Below are 19,733 nucleotides of genomic sequence, written 5' to 3' on the forward strand. Positions count from 1 at the left end.
AAAAGTACAAAACACAAAAACTTAAAACTAAGCAATGAACCATAAAAATGAGGTCACGGTCAAATAAAACCTGCAAGACTGTCACATGTCCTTCATGAAATGTTTTCATACACCAAATATAGTTAACCTATTGCATATAGTATTAAAAAAAAAGACCAACACTCAAAAATTTAACTTTTACCACTAAACAATTAAATTGAGGTAAAGGTCAGAAGACACCTAGCTGCAAGTTGGACATGTACACCATACAGTCCTCCCATACACCAAATATACTAGACCTAATGCTTATAGTATCTGAGAGATGGACTCGACCAAACACACATTGAAAACTTAACCTTGTACACTGATCCATGAAATGAGGTCGAGGTCAAGAGAAAACTGGCTGACGGGCATGAGAACCTTGCAAGATACGCACATACCAAACATAGTTATCCTATTACTCATAATAAAAGAGAAATTAACTTTTAAAAAAGTCTCAACTTTTTATTCAAGTAGTCACTGAACCATGAATATGAGGTCAAGGATAAAGGACATGTGACAGATGGAAACTTGGTAACATAAGCCATCTATATACAAAGTATGAAGCATCCAGGTTTTCCACCTTCTAAAATATAAAGCTTTTAAGAAGTTAGTTAACGCCGCCGCAGGATCACTATCCGTATGTCGAGCTTTCTGCGACAGAAGTCCCAGGCTAAACAAAAATCATCATGCAACTTGGGTAAAAAAAACTCCAAAGAAAACTAGAGGCTCTCAAGAGCCTGTGTCGCTCACCTTGGTCTATGTGCATAATAAACAATGGACGCAGATAAATTCATGACAAAATTGTGTTTTGGTGATCATGATGTGTTTGTAGATCTATCTTACTTTACTGAACATTCTTGTTGCTACAATTTTCTCTATCTATAATGAACATGGCCCAGTAATTACAGTGGAAAATATTTTCTAAAAATTTACAAAAATTTATGAAAATTGTTTAAAAAAATGACTATAAAGGGCAATAACTCCTTAAAGGGTCAATTGACAATTTTGGTCATGTTGACTTATTTTTAGATCTTACTTTGCTGAACATTATTGCTGTTTACAGTTTATCTCTATTTATAATAATATTCAAGATAATAACCAAAAACTGCAAAATTTCCTTAAAATTACTTACTTTCTGGGGCAGCAACCCAACAACGGGTTATTGGTTTTGTCTGAAAATTTCAGGGTAGATAGATCTTCACCTGATAGACAATTCAACCCACGTCAGATTTGCTCTAAATGCTTTGGTTTCAGAGATATAAGCCAAAATCTACATTTCACCCCTATGTACTATTTTTAGCCATGGCAGCCATCTTGGTTGGTTGGCAGGGTCACGCCAAACTCCATACAGCGTTATCGTTCGGGTCATACTTCCCTTTCTCTACTCTGTAAAGAAGCGTAGCCAGATGTCACCACTGTTTCGGAGTTTGGGGTCACGCCACACATTTTTAAAACTAGATACCCTAATGATGATTTTGGCCAAGTTTGGTTAAATTTGGCCTAGCAGTTTCAGAGGAAAAGATTTTTTAAAAGAATACTAAAATTTTAGAAAAATTGTTAAAAATTGACTATAAAGGGCAATAACTCCTTTAAAAGAGGTCAACTGACAATTTTGGTTGCGTTGACTTATTTGTAGATCTTACTTTGCGGAACATTATTGCTGTTTTTAGTTTATCTCTATCTATAATAATATTCAAGATAATAACCAAAAACTGCAAAATTTTCTTAATATTTCTTATTTGGGGGCAGCAACCCAACAACGGGTTGTCCGAATTGTCTAAAAATTTCAAGGCAGATAGATCTTGACCTAATAGAGAAATTTATCCAAGTCAGATTTGCTCTAAATGTTTTAGTTTCAGAGTTATAAGCCAAAATGTACATTTTACCCCTATGTTCTATTTTTAGCCATAGCGGGCATCTTGGTTATTTGGCAGGGTCACGCCACACATTTTTAAAACTAGATACCCTAATGATGATTGTGGCCAAGTTTGGTTAAATTTGGCCCAGTAGTTTCAGAGGAGAAGATTTTTGTAAAAGTTTACGGACGACAGACGACGGACGCTAAGTGATGAGAAAAGCTCACTTGACCTTTCAGGTCAGTTGAGCTAAAAACTGAAGATTTTGTCCTTTTGACTGATTCATTGATCTTATTAAAATGATTTTTGCCGAGCCTGAGACTTTTGTCACAGACAGCTCAACATAGGGAAAGTGATCCTGCGGCTTTAGCTAACTTTTTAAAAGCTTTAGATCTTAGAAGTGGGAAGCCCTGGATGCTTCATTCTTTGAATATAGATGCCTTATGTTAAGAAAGTTCTATCTGTCACATGTCCTTGACCTCATTTTCATGGTTAAGTGACTACTTGAAAAAAAGATTTTTTGTAATGTCTGATTTCTCTCTTATGAGTAATAGGATAACTATATTTGGTATGTGCATACCTTACAAGGTCCTCATGCCCGTCAGACAGTTTTCACTTGACCTCGACCTCATTTCATGGATCAGTGAAGAAGGTTAAGTTTTGGTGGTCAAGTCCATATCTCAGATACTAAAAGCAATAGGTCCAGTATATTAGGTGTACGGGAGGGCTGTAAGGAGTACATGTCCAACTGGCAGGTGTCAACTGACCTTGGCCTCATTTTCGTGGTAATCAGTGGTCAAAGTTTAGCTTTTGAGTTTTGGTCTTTTTTTCTAATACCATATGCAAAAGGTCAACTATATTTGGTGTATGGAAATATTTTATGATGAACATGACAGTCTCACAGGTTTAATTTGACCTTGACCTCATTTTCACGTTTCATTGCTCAAAGTTATCTTTTTTGTGTTTTGGTCTATTTTTCTTTAACTATAAGCAATAGGTCAACTCTGTACATGTCTGCCTGACATGGTCCATCTGACCTTGGCCTCATTTTCATGCTTCAGTTTACTAGGTTTAGTCGGTTTCTTAGAAACTATAAGCAATAGGTCAACTATATTTAGTGTATTGAATCATACCTGTCAACCTGTGACGATGAAAATGCAGGTCATCACCTGAATTGAAGAATCAAATCTCAGGTCATAACACGTACACATTTTTTTCGAGCTGAATTTCAGTATTTATGGTACATTTTTCTTATAATTTAAATAAAAGTTACCAAAACATCAATGCAAGTTCAATTGTTCAGTAATTTTAAATCTTATTAATTATTGTATCATTGCACTTTTAAAAGATTTTAATAAAGTTGTGTAACACAGTCTTATGTTCTATACTACTGTCATCATCTTATTCATCCTCATACAATAAATACTAAAATATAATTTAAAATGTGTGAGAGTAGCTATTTAGCCTTCAAACACTTGAACAGCAGTATATTGAGATTAGACTATAATAAAATATAGTAATACAGTTAAAGGAAGTATAGATAAACAAAATAATTTTCAACTTTTTTTTAAAATATTGTATAAAGGTATAACCAGATGCTCCGCAGGGCGCAGCTTTATACGACCGCAGAGGTTGAACCCTGAACGGTTGGGGCAAGTATGGACACAACATTCAAGCTGGATTCAGCTCTAAATTTGGATTGTGATTAAATAGTTGACACAGCATAGGTTTCTGACACAAAATGAATGTGGTCTAATGAACTTGAAATTTTTGTTTTGCCTTTGAGCAATACACTATGCTGTTGAATATTAATCCTCTCAAATAAATGTTTGAAGAATTTTTTTTTTATTTATGAAATCTGAAATGAGAAAAATTTAACCCACCCTCCCCAAATTTTTTTTTCACATCCCCCTTTCTCTTATTCCAAAACTGATATCAATTCAAATTTCTAATGGAGTTTGCAACAATAACTATTGATTTAAATACATCATAAAATATTAAAATGTAAAAAAGGTGCTTGTTATCACTGAATGGTAAAGATTGTTTTAATTTATCAGTTGGTAGTAAAAGTGAATATACATTGTATATTGTATAAAACGATGATTTAAGTTGATTCAACTACTATTCTGGACAAAGAAAGATAACTCCAATTTTCAAAAATTTCTTGCTATTGCACAATATTGTGCAATTAGATATTTCTTGCTATTGCGCAATACTGTGCAATTGAAAATACTTGCTAATTGAAGATTTCTTGCTATTGCGCAATACTGTGCAATTGAAAATACTTGCTAATTGAAGATTTCTTGCTATTGCGCAATACTGTGCAATTGAAAATACTTGCTAATTGAAGATTTCTTGCTATTGCGCAATACTGTGCAATTGAAAATTTCTTGCTATTGCACATTACTGTGCAATTGAAGATTTCTTGCTATTGCTGAATACTGTGCAATTGAAAATTTCTTGCTATTGCACAATACTTAAAATAATAATTTTGGATCCTGATTTGAACCAACTTGAAAACTGGGCTCATAATCAAAAATCTAAGTACATGTTTAGATTCAGGATATCATAGAAGCCCAAGAATTCAATTTTTGTTAAAATCAAACTTAGTTTAATTTTGGACCCTTTGGACTTTAATGTAGACCAATTTGAAAACGGGACTAAAAATTAAGAATCTACATACACAGTTAGATTTGGCATATCAAAGAACCCCAATTATTCAATTTTTGATGAAATCAAACAAAGTTAAATTTTGGACCCCGATTTGGACCAACTTGAAAACTGGGCCAATAATAAAAAATCTAAGTACATTTTTAGATTCAGCATATCAAAGAACCCCAAGGATTCAATTTTTGTTAAAATCAAACTAAGTTTAATTTTGGACCCTTTGGACCTTAATGTAGACCAATTTGAAAATGGGACCAAAAATTAAGAATCTACATACACAGTTAGATTCGACATATCAAAGAACCCCAATTATTCAATTTTTGATGAAATCAAACAAAGTTCAATTTTGGACCCTTTGGGCCCCTTATTCCTAAACTGTTGGGACCAAAACTCCCAAAATCAAACCCAACCTTCCTTTAGTGATCATAAACCTTGTGTTTAAATTTCATAGATTTCTATTTACCTATACTAAAGTTATGGTGCGAAAACCAAGAATAATGCTTACTTGGGGCCCCTTTTTGGCCCTTTATTCCTAAACTGTTCAGACGTCAACTCCCAAAATCAATCCCAACCTTCCTAGTGTGGTCATAAACATTGTGTTTAAATTTAATTGATTTCTATTTACTTATACTAAAGTTATGGTGCGAAAAACCAAGAATAATGCTTATTTGGCCCCTAATTCCTAAACTTTTTGCACTAAAACTCCCAAAATCAATCCAAACCTTCCTTTTGTGGTCATAAACCTTGTGTCAAAATATCATAGATTTCTATTTACTTAAACTACAGTTATAGTGCGAAAACAAAGAAAATGCTTATTTGGGCCCTTTTTGGCCCCTAATTCCTAAAATGTTGGGACCAAAACTCCCAAAATCAATCCCAACCTTCCTTTGTGGTCATAAACCTTGTGTTAAAATTTCATAGATTTCTATTCACTTTTACTAAAGTTAGAGTGCGAAAACTAAAAGTATTCGGAAGATGACGACAACGATGACGCAGACGACGACGCCAACATGATACCAATATACGACCAAAAAAATTTTAATTTTTGCGGTCGTATAAAAATAATGAAAAGTTATATTTCAATATGTATTTGAATTATATTTTTGCAAGATTTAATCTTTTTTACCCAAAAAACGTAAATATAAGGAATAATTTTGAATGGTGACAAAAAAGGGGAAGTAACTCTAGTTGAAATATGTTTGTAAAACAACAGTGCAATTTATTTACGACCTAAAGCTAAGGCAATTGGTGTTAATTAACAGTGTGTTTGACATCAAAGCTGCCAAGTGAAGCCATGCACTTAATGGGTCACTTAATTTGACAGTTTACACAGCTAGATGAACTTCCTGTTCATGGACGAATTACAAATTTTTTCGGTTTTCAAAGGAATATTACTTATGAAATCAATCTCAAGGATAAGAAATACCGGTGAAAACAGGTCATTTTCGGAATTCCCGGGTTATTCAATGACCCGGCGGGTGTCCCGGGTGATCCCTCAGAATTGTGAAAATTTCGGGTCACCCGCAGAATACGGGTCAGTTGACAGGTATGAAATTGAATGATTGTAATGTGTATATGTATTTCTTGTTTGGTATATATGACCTTAACCTCATTTTTTTGAATCATGTTAAGTTTATGTGATAGTTGTAGTAAACTTTATATTTAGGACTATCAACATATTGTCAATGATAAGTAAAGAAGGCGAGACATTTCAGCCCGTGCACTCTTGTTTTGGTTTAAACAGTTTCTAAACATTCAAGGGCAATAACCCCTAGAAGGAATCAATTGCAATGTCTATCATTATTTTTTTTTATCTTGTCCTTGGTCATTTTTGTTGTTTAAATATTCTCTATATCTACTACAGATTCTGCAAAACACATGCTGATCATATTTGTAATTCATAGTTCCAGTTTATTACTTAAAGTTTTCCAGATTGCATCCCAAACTGCAATATAATCATGATAACTGCTGTAAGGAATTGTCCTACAGTTATGGTTAAAATGGAAAGTATGTAGATCTTGGTATTCTGAAGTTATCTGGCCTGTCAGATTTTCTCTAAAATAAAGATAATAGATTTTACCTCCATGTTGTATTTTTAGCTTTGATGACTATATTGGTTGGTGGACTGGATCATTAAACACTGTTTTAAAAATCAAAGATGATTGTGATCTAGTTAAGTTCAAAATGGCACAGTAATTTCAGAGAATTTTTTTAGTAAATATTCAACAGCTTACAGACGATGGAAGCCAAGTGATAAAAATAGTTAACCTTAACTTAACTTTATTCTCTCTGTGCTAGAAGTGGCACAAGAAATAGACAACATGGCTGTTTAAATCAGGATCAATTTATGTAGGCATAAAAAAAAAAAGGAATGAATGAATGGTTATTGGTACCACAACATTCCCAAGCCATTTAGTGATGGGGCATAATAACATTTTATCTTGCATAGCCAATGTGAAACAACAAAAATAATGCTAAATTTTTTTTCCATGGTTTGTTCAGTGTATAAGAAAGGCAAGTGAAATTGACATTATTTATTACATTACAACATATTGATGTCCATGTAATATATTACTTATATTCATGAATACTTTTAGGGAGCTACCATTTGATTTTTATGGGGGGGCTAGGATGAAAAATTTTGTCCTGCATTTTTTTTTAGCTGTAATCTCTGTCCTGCCTTTTTATTTTTCACTCTAATCGGTCCTGCCTTTTTTTTTTAGTTTATCCTGACTTTTTTTTACCTAAATTGTCGTCCTGACTTTTTTTTTTTGCAAGTGTCACATCCTGCCTTTTTTTTTTACTCAAAACTCCTGTCCTGCCTATTTTTTTCAAATTTCATCCTAGCCCCCCCATAAAAATCAAATGGTAGCTCCCTTAGTCGGATCTTCCATTTATTTTAAGATCATACAAATGTCATCAACTATGTATTAGAACATACAAATGTCATCAACTATGTATTAGAACATACAAATGTCATCAACTATGTATTTCAATATTTCTCAAATGATATGTCAATATATTCACTTCTCACATAGCAAATCACAAATACAGATCGGCACTTTTGACAGCCTTTAAGAGCTTGATAGAGGTCATCCGTCTGGCCCTGTACTTGTCCTTGAACTCTCATCTTCTGCTGTCGTATCTACATTTTCAACTGTATCTGAGGTTAATGGTACTGAAAAAAATAACAGAAAAAATTGATAATCATGTCATACCGTTCAACCTACAAAAATGAAAATGTATAACCTGCAATGAAGAAAAAAATCTCAGGTAATAACGCAGACAAACTTTTTTACAGTTGACTTTTAAAATATGATCCATGGTAAATTACTAACTGAAAATTACGCTTTATTTTATGTATGTAACCAATTTGAAAATATTACCATACAAAGGCATACTTACCACACATATGATTGATTTTAAACAATTCAGTGTAATTTTTTTTTTTTTTTTGGGGGGGGGGGGGGGTTGCAAAAAGTTTGTGCAGTTATTTTCTACATTTGCAGCTGGCAAAGTTAACTTTGATGCATTTAAGCTTTTTTTTTCAAATCAAAAGCTATCATATCTAAATTTTGGAAAATCAAAATCAGTCTTAATTTTACAAATCGGGATGATTGTGTCAAGTTTCCCAAAATTCTAGAAAATAATGCCCCTCTCTGTCTCAACAGAGTTCAGGCTCCTGGCTTGTCACAAACATTTAAAGTATGGTTTGTTTAAAATTAAAAATGTGTGTGGGTTTGAAGAAGGTGTAAGAAATTAAAGACCTCACATATATCTTTAATAAAGTTATTTTTGTATACCTCCATCAGTTTCATCCTCTGGTGTCAGAAATGCTCGCTTCATGATAAGTTTTTTGTTGACAGCATGAGAGAATTCTAAATCAACTGCTGTATTAATACTATCTTCTCCTAACAAATGATGTAATATATTCTGTCTTGTTTCCTTTAGTTGGCTGGCTTCTGTAAAAAAATAAAAAAATAAAAAAATGTTATCATCCCATATTGTGATATTTAAGAAATTTTTCATTAACTACATAAATGTTTTCTTAAGGGAGTTTGCTTCCAGGGGCGGATCCAGCCATTTTAAAAAGGGGGGGTTCCTAACCCAGGACAAAGAGGGGGGTTCCAATTACATGTCCCCATTCAAATGCATTGATCGTCCAAAAAAAGGGGGGTTCCAACCCCCGGAACCCCCCCTCTGGATCTGCGCCTGGCTTCTCAGTTTCAAAGTAATTAACTTTTCAAAACACTAGTTTATATTGATAGGGGATTAATAAAGGAATCCAAAGAGCAAAAAAAATATATAGGTCACCGTGCTTGTTTTCGAGATATTAGCCATTGAAATTTTGGCGGGAAAATATTCTCTCTTGACTTTTCATAGCTTTATCAATGACAAGTTGAAGTTCTCAAAAACTGTTAAAAAGTAATTAAAATTTTATAAGACTTTTACAGATGGCTTATCATTATACATGTAAAAGATTTACAAAAAGAAAAATGGGGGTCACCGGGCAAATTTTTTCAAGGCATTCAAATGGATAAAACCAGAAGATTCCAAAAATCTGACAAAAAATCCAAAACATGACAAGCCAGCTTCCTTAAGTCTTTGATAATTTGATTTGTTTTCATTTAAACCTAAAGATTTTCCTCAGTTTAAGATTCTTACCTTATTCAAACCATTCAAGAGGAAGGGTAGGAGGGGTTCTGATCCCGAATTCCCGGGCTTAAAAATATGAAATCCCGAAATCCCGGGCTTAAAAACACGAAATCCCAAGGTCCCGAAATTCGAAAAAAGAATTCCCGGATCCCGAAAGGGTCAATCCTGAAATCACGAGCTTAAAAATACCCGATCCCATAGTCCCGATAAAGGTCCTATCCCCCCTCACACAAGTGTGTTAGTGAAATAATCTAGAATATAACACATTCAAAGTTATAACTAATTTTTGTTCTCTTTTATTTTTTAAAATCTAGTTGAATAACGGTCGCTTAAAAGTAATTGTCCATAACAATTGAGTTTAATTGCCTTTATGTAGGTGTTAAATTTTTAGAAGTCAAAGTTCTGTGTACCTGATTTGTCTCTTTCTTCGAATACTAGGCCTGTTCCTAATGTGTCCTCATATTCCCCAGTAAATGTATATTGTTCTAATTGAAGTAGTGGTTTGTCTGTATCTATGCCCTAAAATTTAAAGTGTAAGAACGTTTACTACAACTCTCTCCCCTTCTGTTTGAGGCAGATTTACCATGGCTGCTATTGAAAATATTTAATGTCCATGTCCAAAGATAAAAGTTTTGACTCAGACAAACAAAGAGAGGCAAAATATATCAAAAGGACATTCAAACTCATAAGTCAAAAATAAACAACACCATGGCTAAAAAAGATAAATACTAACAACAGTATACAAAAACAAGAATGTGTCCATAGTACATGGATGCCCCACTCGCACTATCAATTTCTATGTCCACTGGACTATAAAATTGGGGTCAAAACTTTTTTTATTTGGCTTTAAAATTTGAAATATCATATCATTGGGAACATGTGTTCTAAATTTCAAGTTCATTGAACTTTAACATCATCAAAAACTACCTAGACCAAAAACTTTAATCTAAAGCAGGACAGATGGATGAACTAACAGACAGACGGAGTGAACAGAAGGACAGACGAACAGATACACTGACCAAAAAACTGTCATAGTAGGTGCATATAAACTACTGACTGAGATAGTTTACATTCAAACAAAATCAAATAGATTTTTTTTATTAGAGGATTGAACACTTACAAACATATTTAACCAAGCCACTTTCTATATGTCCCTGTCCCAAGCCAGGAGCCTGTATGTCATTGGTTGAATTAAGTTGGTTGATGCCTGTCATATTTGTATTTCATTTGTTGTGTTAGTCATTGTTCTTTTTTTTCATTTGAATTGTTACACATTTTATTTTTTATTTCAGGGCCTTCTATAGCAGACTATTTGGTATGGGTTTTATTCATTGTTGAAGGCTATTCAACGACATATAACAGCTGAAATCCCTGTCATCTGTATTATGTTTGACAGTTTGGGGTTTTACTTTCTTGACAAAGGCCAAAATGCTATCTATTATAGCCTCGATTTTTGGTTTCCAAGTTTAAAAAGGTGACTTAACAGTTCAACTTTACATTTCAATCTGAATAAACATTGAACTGTTTACAGAGTTACATAACTTCTTTATTTGCAGGCCAACATATGCATTTCTGACTTCCGAACTAATTTAATTATAAGCATAAGAATCTCACCAGTACTTGACAATTCCCTTTCACTTTACTTAGGAGATCAGAGTCCAGTATTCCAGATAGTTCCACAATAAATGTCATCTGCAAAATATATTCAAAGTTAAACCAGGTGCTCCGCAGGGCGCAGCTTTATACGACCGCAGAGGTCGAACCCTGAACAGTTGGGGCAAGTATGGACAAAACATTCAAGCATGATACAGCTCTGAATTTGGATTGTGATCAAATTTTTGACATTACATTTTTTTTTTTTTCACAAAACAAATGCCAAGATTTTACAAATCAATTAAAGATTTCTTCTTCAAACTTTTTAAATCTAAAATTAAATAGTTGACACAGCATAGGTTTCTGACACAGAATGAATGTGGTCTAATGAACTTAAAAGGTTTTTTTTGCCTTTGAGCAAATCACTATGCTGTTGAATATTAATCCTCTCAAAAAAATGTTTGAAGAAATTTTCTTTTTATTTATGAAATCTGAAATGAGAAAAATTTAACCCCCCCCCCCCTTTTTTTTCACATCCCCGTTTCCCTTTTTCAAAACTGATATCAATTCAAATTTCTAATGGAGTTTGCAACAATAACTACTCATTTAAATACATCATAAAATATTAAGATGTAAAAAAACTGCTTGTTATCACTGAATGGTAAAGATTATTTAAATTTATCAGTTGGTAGTAAAAAGTGTATATACATTGTATATTGTATATAACAAAGATTTAAGTTGATTCTGGACAAAGACAGATAACTCCAATTAAAAAAAATTCTTGCTATTGCACAAATAGGATATTTCTTGCTTACTATTCTGGACAAAGAAAGATAACTCTAATTAAAAAAAAATTTGCTATTTCACAATATTGTGCAATTAGATATTTCTTGCCATTGCACAATACTGTGCAATTGAAAAGACTTGCTATTGCACAATACTTAATATAATAATTTTAGATCCTGATTTGGACCAACTTGAAAACTGGGCCCATAATCAAAAATCTAAGTACATGTTTAGATTCAGCATATCAAAGAGGCCCAAGAATTCAATTTTTGTTAAAATCAAACTTAGTTTAATTTTGGACCCTTTGGACTTTAATGTAGAATTTGAAATTTGAAAACAGGACCAAAAATGAAGAATCTACATACACAGTTAGATTTGGCATATCAAAGAACCCCAAGGATTCAATTTTTGATGAAATCAAACAAAGTTTAATTTTGGACCCTTTGGACCTTAATGTAGACCAATTTGAAAACTGGACCAAAAAAACTTCAATAATCAAGAATCTAAGTACATTTTTAGATTCAACATATCAAAGAACCCAACCAATTCATTTTTTGTCAAAATCAAACTAAGTTTAATTTTGGACCCTTTGGACCTTATATTTAATGTAGACCAATTTGAAAACGGGACCAAAAGTTGAGAATCTACATATACAGTTAGATTCGGCATATCAAAGAACCCCAATTATTCAATTTTGATGAAATCAAACAAAGTTTAATTTTGGACCCTTTGGGCCCCTTTTTCCTAAACTGTTGGGACCAAAACTCCCAAAATCAATACCAACCTTCCTTTTATGGTCGTAAGCCTTGTGTTTAAATTTCATAGATTTGTATTTACTTATACTAACATTATAGTGCGTCAAAACCAAGAAAAATGCTTATTTGGGTCCCTTTTTGGCCCCTAATTCCTAATCTGTTGGGTCCTAAACTCCCAAAATAAATACCAACCTTCTTTTTGTGGTCATAAACATTGTGTTTAAATTTCATAGATTTCCATTTACTTAACCTAAGGTTATTGTGCAAAAACCAAGAAAAATGCTTATTTGGGCCCTTTATTGGCCCCTTATTCCTAAACTATTGAAACCAAAACTCCCAAAATCAATCCCAATCTTTCTTTTGTGGTCATAAACCTTGCGTCAAAATTTCATAGATTTCTATTAACTTAAACTAAAGTTATGGTGCGAAAACCAAGAAAATGCTTATTTGGGCCCTTTTTGGCCCCTTATTCCTAAAATGTTGGGACCAAAACTCCCAAAATCAATACCAACCTTCCTTTTATGGTCATAAACCTTGTGTTAAAATTTCATAGATTTCTATTCACTTTTACTAAAGTTAGAGTGCGAAAACTAAAAGTATTCGGACGCCGGACGACGACGACGACGACGACGACGACGACGACGACGACGACGACGACGACGCAGACGCCAACGTGATAGCAATATACGACGAAAATTTTTTCAAAATTTGCGGTCGTATAAAAAACCAATTACACTTTTTTGTCCAATGTAGAAAGGGACAACAGACTAATCATTAAAATATAAGAAAATAATTTTGTTATTTCGAATAGACAGAAAAAATATTAGTCATTTCTTATAATTTAATTCTAAATTCCATTTTAAACCGTAGAAATCTATGAAAAAACGTTGATGACGTCACCGTCACCTGACTAAATTATGTCTATGGGCTGATAACAAAATAATGTCAGCCAATCAGAAGACGCGTTACATCCAAAATTAAATTATTTTCTAATATTAGAAATTTGAAATTATTTTCTTATATTTGTATTTCATTTTTCAATATTAAAAAATGATTTTTTAATAATAAAAAAATGAATTTCTAATTTTAATAAATGATTTTTTAATATTAGAAAACTAACTGATTAAAAATTCAACTCTCAGTTAAAAAATTAAAATCAATTTTTAATATTAATTAATGAAATCTTGATATTAAGAAATGAATTTCTAATATTAAGAAATGAATTTCTAATATTAAGAAATGTATTTCTAATATAAAGAAATGAATGTATAATATTAAGAAATGATTATCTGATATCAAGAATTCATGTTTCAAGTTGATTGGACTTCAACTTCATCAAAAACTACCTCAACCAAAAACTTTAACATGAAGCGGACAGACGGACGAACGGACGCACAGACCAGAAAACACAATGCCCATAAATGGGTCATAAAAATGAATTTTTGATATTAAAAAAGGATTGTTCAAATATATAATTACGAAGGGACGAATGTCGAATTCCAGGGGCGATAGTGAATATGTCATCATATGAACCAGGGTCGAAAGGACCCAGATGTGTGTCACGCATACAAATGTAAACACATGCATAACTAACCTACCTCATCTTCGTCATTACTGTCGGGAACGTTTTTATTTGACATTTTCTTGTATGACGTTACAACTAAAACCTGTGAAGAATAATCAGTATATATGTTTTATTATACTGGTTTTCTGTCTTCAACCGTTAAGCTCCAACTTCAGGTACCCGTATGTGAAAGATATAGAGGACCAGTCGAAACAAGATAATGTTAAATTGTTTAAAAGAAGTACTGATACTCCGTGCCAGTCAAGGTCGTTAAAAACTTCCATTTGTAACCACTCAGGTATGTTTTCAGATCGCAGTACCCAAATTGCACCGAGTACCCAATTGGAATCTGCTCAGCAAAAAACCGATGGAAGTCTTAGATGATTTTTTAGAAACTGAACATTAACATGATTAATTCTCTTTATCATTCGTCACTTATGAAATTCTTGTGACGTTGATATTTGTTTTTCCTTCATTTTTTGTACATAACTTAGGCAGAGTTAGTTATCTCGTTTGTTTTATCGATTTTGTCATTTCGGGGCCTTTTATAGCTGACTATATCTTTCATCTGTATGATTGTGACTAAGTTATGTAAAATTAATCATATCGGCAATCTATTCTGATTGCACTTAGACAATATTTACCGATATACAATTAAAAACCGAACAACGCTTGTACGATTCTAGAATTTAAAAAATGACGTACGTAGATTAAGTATTTACAACAAAACTACTGCATAGGCACCTAAAAGAATTCCAATGTGCGATATGAACTGGTATAATTGAGGGTATGGATGGGGGGGTCTGTTATTCTGTAAACATTTAATTTTCACCCCATTTTTCTCTAATCTTTAAAAAATTAACCCCTTTTTTCTCTAATCTTCCAAAAATTAACCCTTTTATTCTCTAATCTTCTATTTTTTGGCTCATTATTCTCTAATCTTCATTTTTTAAGGGCATTATTCTTTAATCATTTAACCCCATCCAAACCCTCATAATTCGAAAATTTCACAGGTGACGGAAGTTTATAAGTTATTAAAAACAGAGACTGAGTCTGCGTAGAATTACAATTCAAATTTAAATAGCATTAAATATTTTGAACTGGTAAAATACTAAAGCTTCAAATTAGACGGAGGTTGAATAGAAAACCCCAAAGAGGCTGCGTATTTATGGTACATGCCAAATAAAACGCACTGTTCGATTTGAAATTTACCAATGCTCAATGCTCAGTGCTCTTCAACTTTGAACTTGTTTGGCTCTATAAATATTTTGATATGAGCGTCACTGATGAGTCTTATGTAGACGAAACGCGCGTCTGGCGTACTAAATTATAATCCTGGTACCTTTGATAACTATTTACTGAAAATTATACCAGTTCAAATCGAACTGGTTGCGTATGGATGACCATTTATACTCGGATAAAATATTTTCAAGCCATTTTAATGTTTAAATGTATGAATGGACTAGCACCAGATTATCTTACAAGTAAATTTACTGCGTGCAGTGATCTATATAGTTATTCTCTTAGGTCAACAACATCTGGACATCTTCATATACCAAGGCCAAAGTCTGAATACTTCAAAAAGACTTTTCAATATTCTGGTCTAATCATTTTGAATAATTTGCCAAATGATTTAAAGGATTTAAGACATATAGAAAGCTTTAAGATGAAATGTGCTAATCTCTTTATCATAAAACAAAATGAGTAGACAAACTTTTTTAGGACATTCTTGCCATGCTAGTTCTACAGTCTGTTTTTCATGCTTGTGTATATATATATATTTGTAATTGTGTACATATCTATTGATTATTGTTCTATATGAATTATTCATTTAAATGTGTGAAGGCCTTGTGTGAGATTAACAATTGTATGTTAAATGAGTTACCTTCGTTAAATAAAGAATTTATTATTATTATTATTATTATTTATATCGTGATTCCAAAATAAAAAGCACTGTTTGATTCGATCAGCTATATATAAGTTTTAAATTTCAAATTTGGTCGAAAGTTAAATCATTACACATAATCGGCGTATTCACATTTCCCAAATGAGTAGCACTGCAGGTACGGTTTAAACTGGTATATTTTCAGAAATTGCCGGTCAGTGCTTTTAACTAGTATAGTTCATAAAATTATCAAAGTACTTATCATTAAACATATGTAGGAAAATAGTGATTTTTGGATGGTAAACAGTTCTTTAAAAATGAGAATGGAAATGGGGAAATATGCCAAAGAGACAACAACCTGACCAAAGAGCACTAACAACAGCCGAAGTCCACACATGCCGGTTTTTCAACGCAGCGAGAAATTCCCGCACCCGGAGGTGTCCCTCAGCTGGCACTTGAATAAAATTGTATCATGACTATAGTTAACGGTAAAAATGGACGTCACACTAAACTCCAAAACATATAAATGAACTAAAATTAAAAAACATAATAGACTATAACAAAGGTCAGAGGCTCCTGACTTGGGACGCAGGCGCATAAACAATGCAATGCGGCGGAGTTAAACATTTTATGTGACATCTCAACCCTCCCCCTTGAGATGTCACATAAAATGTTTAACTCCGCCGCATTGTTTTGTCCATATATGTTGTAATTCTGGCTTTGCAAGTGTTATGGTACACCTAAGCGATTTTTTATATGATGTATATGATAAGCAGTATACCGTATTTGTGATCATAAAAAATACAGACTTATTTCCTCTTTTTATATCCTAACTGACAAAGTCCATCTTTACACCTCAAACATGTCAACATTTTATAATTCTAAACCTCAGTTTTGTATTGGAAATTAGTTTGAACACTCATCCAGGAGAAATACTGTATAAACAAATCTTATTGATGATACAGCAAAAAATATTAAACTGTTAGATGTTATATACTGTATTACCTGTGAAATGGTGCAAATGAAGTTTTTTTTATATTTGGCGCAAATGAAATATACCCTTGTGGCGCAAATGAAGATTAGATTTTTTTTAAAATTGGCGCAAATGCAATGCGCCCCTTTTAATTTTCTCCCATACACTGCTTTTAAATTATGTATAAAGAAATGTTGTATTGTCATGAGGTGATTAGCTTTTTATGACTTTAATGATGTATTTAAATTGGTTATAGTTGCAAACTCCAATGGAAATTTGAATTGAGATTATCATTTTTTTGTGGGGGGTGGGGTCAATTCGCAACATCATAGTGTATTGCACAAAAGCAAATAATTGAATATATATTCAAATTATATAACCAATACTAAGTTCTTTGACTACAGTTACTCTGTTTCAGAAAAGAGGGACGAAAGATACCAAAGGGACAGTCAAACTCATAAATCTAAAACAAACTGACAACGCCATGACTAAAAATGAAAAAGACAAACAGAAAAACAATAGTACACACGACACAACATAGAAAACTAAAGAATAAACAACACGAACCCCACCAAAAACTATGGGTGATCTCAGGTGCTCCGGAAGGGTAAGTAGATCCTGCTCCACATGTGGCACCCGTCGTGTTGCTTATGTGATTACAAATCCGGTAAATAGTCTAATTCGGTAGGTCATATTCATGAAAGGGAAGGGGATTGTAGTTACGACGTAAGGAGCATATCCGATATCATTTGTGAAACGGTTATTCCATAACGGTCAACCAACTCGTGATGGCGTCCGTAAAATTTACGAAGGGATGATTTCAACTTCACCATTTGGAACTCTTGGTTTAATAGCTTCCTTGTGAGCAGCAAACCTCTATCAAGAAAATCATGATAGGAAATGCAAGCAGGGGAATATCGTATCAATTGGGAGATATATACCCCGTATGCAGGGGCTGCTGGAATGTTGCTACTTAGAAATGGAAAGTTCACAATTGGAAAGCTGAAATCATCTCTTTTGTCGTAAAGTTTTGTTTTCAACCGACCCTCATTGTCAATTTCTAGATGTAAGTCAAGATATGAAGCCGACTTAACTGTATCTGTAGTATCCTTTATCTCTAGTTCGATTGGATAGATGCGTTCCACATAGTCACCAAATTTTGAATTGTTTAGTGAAAGAACATCATCTATATAGCGGAAAGTAGAGTTAAAGGATATTGCTAACTTCTTATCTTTCTTCCTAAGAAGTTCCTGCATGAAGTCAGCCTCATAATAATAAAGAAACAAGTCGGCGAGTAGAGGGGCACAGTTTGTTCCCATTGGAATGCCGACAGTCTGTTGAAAAACACGTCCTCCGAACGTAACAAATATGTTGTCAATCAAGAAATCAAGCATCTTGATAATATCAGTGTCAGAGAATTTTTTGTTTGAATCAGAGTGTTATGTGTCAAATATTTAATTACAATGATCTAAATTCAGACCTGTATCAAGCGCGAATATTGTGTCCATTTTTTGCCCCAACGGTTCAGGGTTGGACCTCTGCGGTCGTATCCAGCTGCGCTTGGCAAGGAAATTTGTAATGAGTTGTAATTGGCTTTGAAGTAGCTTTCAGTAACTGTGCGTACTCTGAGACCTTTACTTTGTGCTATTTGTGTTTTTTGTTAGTGTTTTTATGTGATTTGTATCTATCTGATGAGTTTTGTCCTTTTCAACTGATTTTTATACTTTATTTTTATGTGGTACTGCTACACCACTCAGTGTGCCAGGTTATGGTGAGAGTATGGCGCCAAGTAGTGCTACGACATGTATCACTCCGCCATATTTAAGAAATAATTCTTTTATGCCATGCTCTATGCTCATTTTAACATGGGTAGGCATTATATTTGTCAATATCTTAACACCGAGCGTTAGCGAGGTTTTGAATGTTTACAAATATAATGCCTACCCATGTTAAAATGAGCATAGAGCATGGGGTCAAACCGTGACCTGCTTTCCAACTGTAATAGGAATATTTTGAACTTTTGTACTTCGAACCGGACCTATAATACACGCTCGAAGTGTCGCCATTTTTATTTGATGAACCATAAACGTTATAGAAAATCAACAGTTAAACAACACAAAAAAAGAACAGAAATATTCAAACTTACTTATAGAAATGTTTTTATTTAATTTCCTAGCGAGCAACACCAACAAAAGTGTCAATTTTGATCTCTGTTGTTGTTTTAAATGCATCTGACGTTGCAATTTCTATTGTGACGTCAATCACGTGCAGCCCATGCTTTATTGAAATTAGAACATGGCTTTGTATCCAAAGCTAAAGAAGAACTTCATATTAGAATTTGTATTTGTCTATCCCTATAGTCACTGAGTAAGCTGTAATCAGGAACATATATATTGACTACATATACTGTTCCCAGCTGTAATTCAGTGCATGGTTGTTGTTTATTGCTGTATATCATTTTTGTTTATTGTTTTGTAAATAAATCAGGCCGTTAGTTTTCTCATTTGATTTTTTTTACATTTGTCATTTCAAGTCATTTTAAAGCTTACTATGAGGTAAGGGTTTTGCTCATTGTTGAAGCCCTTGGTTAACTTCTATATCATTTGGTCTCTGGTAGAGAGTGAAGTCATCGGCAATGTCTGCTTGCGGATGTTAATTAGTAAACTAATTGAAGTTGAAATCATATTACAGATCTATAAGTCAAACTGTTGTCAAACATTTTTTTACGATATTTTCTATTAAGTGTACTCCTATGGCATTTTCAAACAATTCAGAATATAAATAAATATTATCCCGGTGTGTGTCAGGGTCAATCCCCGTTCAATTAATCGTAAATATCAGATTTTCAAATATTCCAATAGCGATAAGAGGATGGGCAATAGGGGGTTAACATGTTAACAACACCTCGATTTGGGCAAAAAAAGTTAACAAAAATTGCAAAAATGCTGATACCAGTTAACAAAGTGGGTTGAAACTG

The 19,733-nt window shown here is 33.2% G+C and overlaps 1 protein-coding gene across 2 annotated transcripts; it reads right to left on the reverse strand.

The window, feature by feature from the left end:
- Positions 1-7,421: 7,421 nt before the first annotated feature.
- Positions 7,422-14,093, reverse strand: LOC143068687 (general transcription factor 3C polypeptide 6-like). 2 transcript variants are annotated; one of them, XM_076242930.1, is made up of 5 exons: positions 13,933-14,093; positions 10,815-10,892; positions 9,611-9,719; positions 8,348-8,506; positions 7,422-7,722 (listed from the first exon to the last, which is right to left on the reverse strand). In XM_076242930.1, the coding sequence occupies exons 1-5, from the start codon at positions 13,972-13,974 to the stop codon at positions 7,637-7,639; spliced, it is 474 nt and encodes a 157-aa protein (XP_076099045.1). In that variant the 5' UTR covers positions 13,975-14,093; the 3' UTR covers positions 7,422-7,636. The 2 variants fall into 2 exon arrangements, with proteins under 2 accessions (XP_076099045.1, XP_076099053.1); XM_076242938.1 differs by having other exon boundaries at positions 13,929-14,055.
- Between the last annotated feature and the right edge of the window lie 5,640 nt (positions 14,094-19,733).

This window comes from Mytilus galloprovincialis, chromosome 1 (genome assembly GCF_965363235.1).
Source record: "Mytilus galloprovincialis chromosome 1, xbMytGall1.hap1.1, whole genome shotgun sequence".
Taxonomy (NCBI): Eukaryota; Metazoa; Mollusca; class Bivalvia; order Mytilida; family Mytilidae; genus Mytilus; species Mytilus galloprovincialis.